At 37.1% G+C, this 8463-nt stretch overlaps 1 protein-coding gene across 1 annotated transcript; it reads right to left on the minus strand.

The window, feature by feature from the left end:
- Positions 1 to 1025: 1025 nt before the first annotated feature.
- MMD1 (RING/FYVE/PHD zinc finger superfamily protein) lies at positions 1026 to 4102 on the minus strand. Its single transcript, XM_079081722.1, has 3 exons — positions 3523 to 4102; positions 2720 to 2963; positions 1026 to 2634 (listed from the first exon to the last, which is right to left on the minus strand). The coding sequence occupies exons 1-3, from the start codon at positions 3836 to 3838 to the stop codon at positions 1152 to 1154; spliced, it is 2043 nt and encodes a 680-aa protein (XP_078937848.1). The 5' UTR covers positions 3839 to 4102; the 3' UTR covers positions 1026 to 1151.
- Positions 4103 to 8463: the final 4361 nt, after the last annotated feature.

The following is an 8463-nucleotide window of genomic DNA, read 5'->3' on the forward strand; positions in this document are numbered from 1 at the left end:
CATTATATTAAAAACAAGTTTCAATGTTATAGTTGAATATATTTTTTCAAAATACTACCATGTCTAACAATAATTTAAGAGTAAAATGTTCTAATCTCCTTTATAAAAAAAAAAACCCGTAACTATAATGTTGTGATAAAATATTATAATAAACAATAAACGAAAGCATCTTGTCATTCTTGCATTTAACCCTTTTAACAATAGTCTTAATAGTTAATAGTGTAGTTGTCACTTATATCAAAAGAGTATGATGCCGACGTCTTTATAAAGTATAATTGTTCCTTTTAATATAAAATCAAACGCATGGTTATCTTGTTCATAGTTTTCTTAAATATTCTTATTACAATTTATTCTTATTACAATTGCAGCCATACACATCCAATGGAAAGCAGGTGTTTGCACTTAGTCCCCTCCCTCACCAAGGCTCCGGCTCACTGAAACCGGACCTCTCTTGCAAATTCTGTGCCCGAAGACTTATGAACCCAGACCGCTGCACATTCTGCTCCATCGCTTGCAAGGTACTACATATGATTTATTATTAAAGTAATATTATAAAATACTTCCACTAAACTTATCATAATTTATATTAAACTCTCACCCTAACATTAATAGTAACCATATATTTAACTTTTTTTACCATCATTTGATCTAACCATTTTCAACAAATACAGTACGAAATCTCCACCAATAAACCAACAACCAAAGTGCCAAAACCGGTTCGACCCGCACCAGAAAACGGTCGTGATCGTGATCCTGTTACAAATAATGCTCATAGGGTGGCACGTGTGAATCGCAAGAAGCAGCCAGCTAGCACAAGTAGGCGTAAGGGAATCCCGGTGAGGGCCCCGTTTTTCTAAACTGGGCATTGTTCATCGTTTCACAACATCTTGCAAATTTATTTTGTGGGATGTCATAAAAGACCTTTTTTCGTTTGGATTTTCTTTTGAACTTTTTTATGCATGCATTACAAGATTTGGAGCATTGTTCGTAAAAGAATTGGATTTTTATTTTGTGGGATGTCATTAAAGACGGTCTTTTTACATTTGGATTTCCTTCTTCATCTTTTTTATGCGTGATTTACAAAATTTGGAACATTATTCGTAAAAGAATTGGATTTTCTAGACGTACAATTATGAAGCTATTTTTTCTTTCTAGTAAAACAAATTGCTATGTGCATTCGTAACAACAGGCATCATCATCCACTCGGTAAAACCTGTCCCATCATGCTTCATGTGTGGGCCAATGGAATCGCAACATTTGTAACACATAAAAAGTGGCGGGACAACTTCGGAATCGTCAATTCCGCTGCATCGGGTATGCTGCCACACCTCACAAAGATCACACGCCACCATCCTCTCACCATCATCATCCCTAGCACCACATTTACAGTTCACCACCCAATTATCCGCCCCACCTTCATAGTTCAAATCACTCGTAGTCAACAAGTCAACTCCGGAACCACGAACCGAAATCTCCGATCCCGATTCCAACGCCCCAAATATCACCTCATCATCATCCACACCTTCCAATTCCACAATCTCCCGCACCTTCAGATTCTCCATGATGCAATAAGTGTCCCGCATGGCGGCCTCCGCGGCGGCTTTCAAGTCATGAACGGTGGCATGGAGCGGAACCACCAATTCCTCCCCAACTGAATTCTTCCTTTTGTATAATCCCGTTTCTAGATTCAATTCCGTTGTCACTAACGGAATCACACGACAGATAAACCGTAAATACTCGTCGGCATCATCTTGAAACGGCCACTCTTTACTGAAATTTTTACTGTCGAGAACAGTCCTCACCGCAAACACAACAACATCGGAATCGGAATTCAACAAAAGGTGGTAATACAGAAACGTGAGATCTCTATACACGTCGCTTCCCGAACCCGATTTATACTTTGGAATCACCGAGTCAACTCGGTCAGTCTCCTCCGGTTCTTGAGTTATGTTTTCGGGTGTGTCTTGAAGTGAATACTCGAGTACACCGGTGGTGGAATTGACCGCACGCCGGACCACGTAACCGCCTACAATCACGTTATTCATCGATTTCAAGACGTAATCGATCAAACCCGTGTCCCCAATGTGTTGCCTAGCTGTATCCCGGACCTCTTGTCTACTCATTCCATTCCGGTTTTCGGATTTCTTTTCTTTTAAAGCATCAACTACCACTTTAGCAACGTGTTCGAGGCGTCTCACGTGCCATCTGCTATCTAATTTTGCAGCCAAATTGGAGAACTTTCTGCACCTTGCTTGTTTCTCCTTCGATGTAGACTTGTTGACTGAAGTCAATCTTGGTTTTGGTTTTGAATCTTTGATTTGTGGGGTTCTGAATTTGAGTGATAGCATGAATCGGAAGAGGTCACGGATTGTTGCCAATTGGGTATCGCTTAAATTGCGATATCGAGAGATCGTTTTCTTGATTGAACAGTTTTTCAAATCTTGAATGATGTTGTTGAGTTCAAGAGTGCTTAGAATTTGAAGTGCTTGTTCGTATTTTTCCTTTGTAACTCCAAAGCTTCCATGGCAGAATTTGTAGTCCCATCTACCAAACCAGGTGTGTCCATATGATATCCCGTAAAGTAGCCTGAGGTCCATTTTTCTCTTCTTTGAGACATCCACAACGCTTATTTTCCTGGAAATACACAGATTAAATTCAAGATTTTTGGATTAAAGAAAGTGTGACGTGAAATTTAGAAATGGGAAATTTGGGGGATTACCTGGTGTGAAGAGTGGTGCAGATACGATCCCAAAGATCCATGACTTCTCTGCCACATATGAAATTGGACCCACCTTCGATGCCATTGATGCATAAAAGGTGACCGAATCCATTGCTGTGGATTAAACCGTGTAAAATGTGAGTTTGAAGATCAAGAACACCATCTTTGATTGGTTTGTTCCATTCGTTGTCAATAGGGATGATGAAATGATACTTTCGCTTTGAGACAAAATGGTGACTCCAACCTGTTGAAATTGATGTGATTCCTCTTTGTTAAACGCTAAAGAGTTACTGATTCAATTGAATTTCAAATGTAAAACAAGATTAAGATACGGAAACCCTAATCAAAATATTGGAACCCCGTTTAGAAAAATTGAATCGAAAGATTTTTGATACTACGAGTTAACAATTTCGAAATGATAAACCCCAACTGAGAGACCCAAAATCAAGATTGGGATATCCAACAAACGCTTGAAAAAGAAACTAAACCCTTATTAAACTATCACAAACCCAGTTTAGAATTTGAAAATTGAGAATCAAAAACTCCGATTCTTCAGATAAAACCTTCAAAATAAACTAAACCCTTATTAATTATCACAAACCCAGTTTAGAAATTGCAAATTGATGGCCAAAAACTCCTATTTTCCTTATAAAAACTTCAAAATTAGTTCCGATGACTGTTTTCAGTGATCAAAAAAGGGGGAATTCCGAGATGGGATATTGTGAATCTACACGAAAACCCAGGTAAAGTTCATAAAACCGATATGGTAAACAGTAATTAGATGAATGATTAGATATGATTACCTGAGCATCGGCAGTGATCGCAGAGTGGTTGAAGAGAGTTGTTAACACATTCTTCAAAAGTATACAACGGAAGCACAAAACCCCGATTTTCATGAACGAGAAAGGTGCACCATATCGGCATTCCTTCAACTTTGTAATCCTCAGGCTGACCACATTCTTGAAGAAATCTCCTGACATTGTCTCGAAACGAACCGGACAGAGAGATCGGACAACCAGGCTGAAGAAAATTCTGTAATCCGTAATACTTTGCTGATTTCATCTTCCTCTTCTTACCGCTACTATTAGCTCCAATCATCTTGATGATGGGAATAGACATTAATGAACAGCTCCAGCTTTGATTAGCTATTTTCAATCTGAAACCCTCGAAACAGAGTGTTGTTTTAGAGAGAAAGGAGGAGGATAAAGGGGTTTAAGCCGTTTGAGATGAGGATGTAAGTTGTTATTGCAAGTATGAATTTTGAATGTTTGTTGTAAGAGCAATTAACCCGCTCGATTGACAGGTTCATGATCGAACGGTTGAAGCAAGAGAATCGGTGGATGGGTTTCATGACGGCCGTTGGATTTGTTATATAGCAGTTGAGAGCTGTTTGTTGATGTGGGGATTCGACGCCGCGAATACTACTTCCCTGTTCTTTGTTCCATGGTATATAATCCAGAAGTCCAGGTACAGCTCCATTAAATTACCTATAAAAAAATAAAAAAATAAAAAAATGTATAATAATTTCTTGGACTAATATGTTTTTGGCACTAAATTGAAAAAAAAGCCCTGAATTTAATTTTCGTTGACTGTGGACTCAATATTTTCATGGAATTATGGCAAAAAGGCAAAGTGTCGGTTTCAGCAGGTTACAAAGCAAAGACGAACGTTGGAGGTCAGTTGTTAGTTAGGTTTTGTTCAATTCTTCTCTCCAACGTCTGCAAGATTGTAAGCTCCTCCAACACGCACACACAAGGGTATAGAGAATGGGCTTTAAGGAATCGTTGGTCTGAAGATTTGAGATGCAAGTGTGATGAACCTGGGACATTCTCGATCTCCAAAATTGTCGATAATCCCATGGAGGAAATTCAGGGGGTGTCCAAACTATCAGGTAATATCAAGTTTCCTACTTCTTTTTATGGTCTTGTTGAACCGGTATGAAGAAGTGGTTGTTGTGCAGGACTCCAAAAAAAATGCTAATCTTTTTTATGGCTTAATCCACTACTGCCAAAAACTTACTACAAGGAAACTATGTGGAAGTTCCATATGAACTTGGAGGAGGCTAAGAACAATAAAACATTTGGAATGGAGATTTTGAAGCTTTCGGAGGAGGCCAAGAACAACAAAGCAATTCAAGTGGATATTTTAAACTTGTGGAAGGTGGTGCTACTTATGATGGTCATGCTTTTGGTGGCGGTGATTGCGATGGGGTTTATGGTTCACAATGTTGTGGTTAAAGCACTGTGAAGTTACGGGCATTAGTTAGGTTTAGGTGGAATGGTAGTAGTAGTTTAGGTGTAAGGGTATTTTGCTTAAGTTTTTAGTAAGTTGATGCATGTGTTATGTATGGTAATATTTTGGTGTTGTAAGAGATGACAATGATAACAACTTATTATGTCTTAATGATAACAATGTAGTATGTCTTAGTAATGGCAATACCTTTAACACATACATATGTATAAAAATGACCAAAACTTGAAAATTTAATAGCAACCTACTTAACAAACTAACCAAAACATGGAAGGTAACAACAATTATAGTGATCAAGGCACATATATTGATACCTTAACAATCATACCATGTAGTTTACAAAGCTTCCCAAATGTCAATGTGAGTTAACAGCCCAAAAAGGGGAATGTACTTTACAAAGCTTCCCACAAACACATGGTATGCCAGACAACATCTATAAGTTGCAGGTACAAATGTGAGTAGCTAAATCAACCTTTTATCCATTGTAGCCATACCTTGTCTCAAACACATCACCACCACTTGTAGCCATACATTGTAGCCGATAGGTCCAAACCAACAAACCCAAAATTAGGGTTTTCTAAACCCTAATTAGGGTTTCTAACCCAAACACGAGCCAACCAAGTCCAACATTAAGCTTTTAGGTCCAAAACTTACCATTTAGCCCCTTCCTTCAAGATTTTATTTCTATTTAAATCCAAAATTTACCAAACCACCATCAACCTCCAAAAATTTTTACAAACTAATCCGGGAATTACATTTTAACCCCCAAACTCTCAATTATAACTTTTAACCCCCAAAACCAACGTCTTGCTAAATTATTATGGATTTTAGGGCTACTACTCTTTCATCACTTTTATCTATTTATTTATTTAACAAACAGGATATTACAAAATTAATTCTTGACCAATATTAATTAAACAAATATGATTTCTACTTTAATATATTATTCATATAATATATTAATAAACCATAATAACCTCTTTCTCTATTATTCATCCAGTCAAGTTACTCTGGTGAAGGCAACCCAAAAGGACCATGCTATAACCGGGTCAAGTACATATCAAATATAGTTATGGCTTAGACACCTAATCCAACAAATACTCACTAAGCAGCGCAAACAAACCACTACAACACACCCTGATCTCTCCCAAGTTCCCGACCTCACCCTGCCATCAGTTGCTAAAGAACCCCCAATAGTGTCAATTAAGCACCTCATGAATACAATCACATGCAACAAAGCTTAAATAATCCTTCAAGTAAAAGAATCATCCCTACAATGGTTGGACTAAGACAAGAGCTACGTAATAGGGTCAAATCCATCACTCTTGTGACTTGGCATATTCACTTAGTAACTAACCCACATCACTAGGAGTCCCACAAAGCACAAAGAAAGCATCATTCGAGCATCGAGTAATCATAACCAAGAATAACCTAATAAGGTCATCATATTACTGACTGATCAGTTCTAGCATGCAAGTCTACAAACTCATGCAATAGGCATACAAAGGCATCTCTCCTAGCATTCTATCATGCAAAAACTGAGCAAATCCTTAGTCCTAACTAGCATGCAATTCATAAATTCATAAATCAAATCATATCACATAATATGTATGGGTATTTTGGGAAAATTTACTTGAGCTTGGCCGATTGCACGCATCACACCCCCTTTGTCTTTACCAAAAATCCTTTTTGGAATTTCTTTTGTTTTTCAAAATCTCTTAAAAAAACCATTTTCTTTTTAAGAAAAAATTACCAATTCCTCAGTTTGAGTCCAGTCACACTCGAGAGTGTACCCGAATCCCTCAAACCAAGGCACTGATACCAACTTGTAACATCCAGAAAATTATGAGGTAAAAATTTCATTTTTAATCCAACCAAACCAACAATTATCTTAAATAATTATTCAGTATTCCTTTTCATAACATTGAAGAGTGCTTTGTAAGAAAATAGTTATCAGAGTACAATCCCAAAATCTGCATAATGCGGAAACATGGATGGATGCGCTGTAATCAAGTCGGGTCCTTCCCTTTTGAACCCGAAGTACCTTAAACCATAACCATAAAGTTGTAAGCACAAAGATTAGTGAGTTCCCCAAGATACCACATACCATACATATCAACATATATTGGGCCCCCGCCCTACCTCGATGTCACACCCCCAAACCGGAACGGCGGAAACGTTCGGGGGTGGATGACGTCATATGTAGTATCACAACAATTGCATCATAGTAATCAAAGTAGACACAACCATTACATTGAATATTTATAATAAGTGTTTACATCTATTTGCTTCATATTTCTATACATCCAAAAGTAACAAAAAGAAATACGAGACTCCATACGCTCCGTCTGCTCAAAAGTCTGCCGAGGTACCTGTCTACTGATTTCCTGAGAATACAAGCGGTTTTGAAAGAGAGTATCTGTCACACCCCCAAACCAAGGATGGCGGAAACGTCCGGGGGTGGAGGACTTCATGTATAGTATCATAACAACAATTGTAATAGTAATTCAAGTAAACACAACCAACATATATATAATTGAAAAAGTTACATCATTGTATGAATTACATGTTTACGAATCAATTACAATATGTTGACAAAATATGAAATAGTAGACGCCTTAGCGTCCCATCCTCAAAAGCACTTGATTACCTGTTTAATGATTTCCTGAGAATACAAGTTGTTTGAAAAAGTGTCAACACAAAGGTTGGTGAGTTCATAAGCTTTTGTTTGGTATTATTAAAAGCCTTTCGTTTGTGAAAGTAGTATTTGTGTTAGAAAATCCAATATTTTCCTTAATGTGTAAATGTAGTCTTAAAACCCAAAGACCGAAATGTACAAGTAATTTGTCATATTTATAGTAAAACAATGCAAGTTTAAATCGACATAAACTCGTTAAATTTTAATGAAGTTCCCATAAATTCCAATGTTTATTAATACTTTATGTGAGTTATTATAACCATGCTATGACCTAGTTGGCCTGAAACGACGTTCTTCAGGCGTCGGAAATGTTATGACATTTGTCACCCCAGACCTGCCGGTCTAGCTGTTGCATGCAGCTTAGGTGTGGGTTTGTCAAACCCAATATAGATCTATACACAAGTATCACGCTCTCCCTCAAGGAGACTCTGGTTACAATACAGGACTTAATGGTAATTTGAAGTAAATGTCTCACAAAGTCATTAACGGAATTACGTGTTATGAAAACTTGGTACCGTATGGCCGTACCTTGCTTAATGAAAATATCATTTGTATAAATGTACCCTTTTTAAATGTATGTGTTATGTAATGTATCATAAAATATACCTATTATAGTTTATCAACCAAGGGTAGTACGTAGTAATGTATGCAAACTATATTCAAAATAGTTTATTAAATGTTTGAATGTATCGATTGTACTTTGATTATAATCACTTGTTATTCTTTATATTTTATATGTCCAAATCCATTTGTAAACTGATGTGTGTCTAAATATTAGGATAAAATGTCATATATT

Source organism: Lactuca virosa, chromosome 3 (genome assembly GCF_052849685.1).
Source record: "Lactuca virosa cultivar CGN04683 chromosome 3, Lactuca_virosa_CGN04683_v6, whole genome shotgun sequence".
NCBI classification, from domain to species: Eukaryota; Viridiplantae; Streptophyta; class Magnoliopsida; order Asterales; family Asteraceae; genus Lactuca; species Lactuca virosa.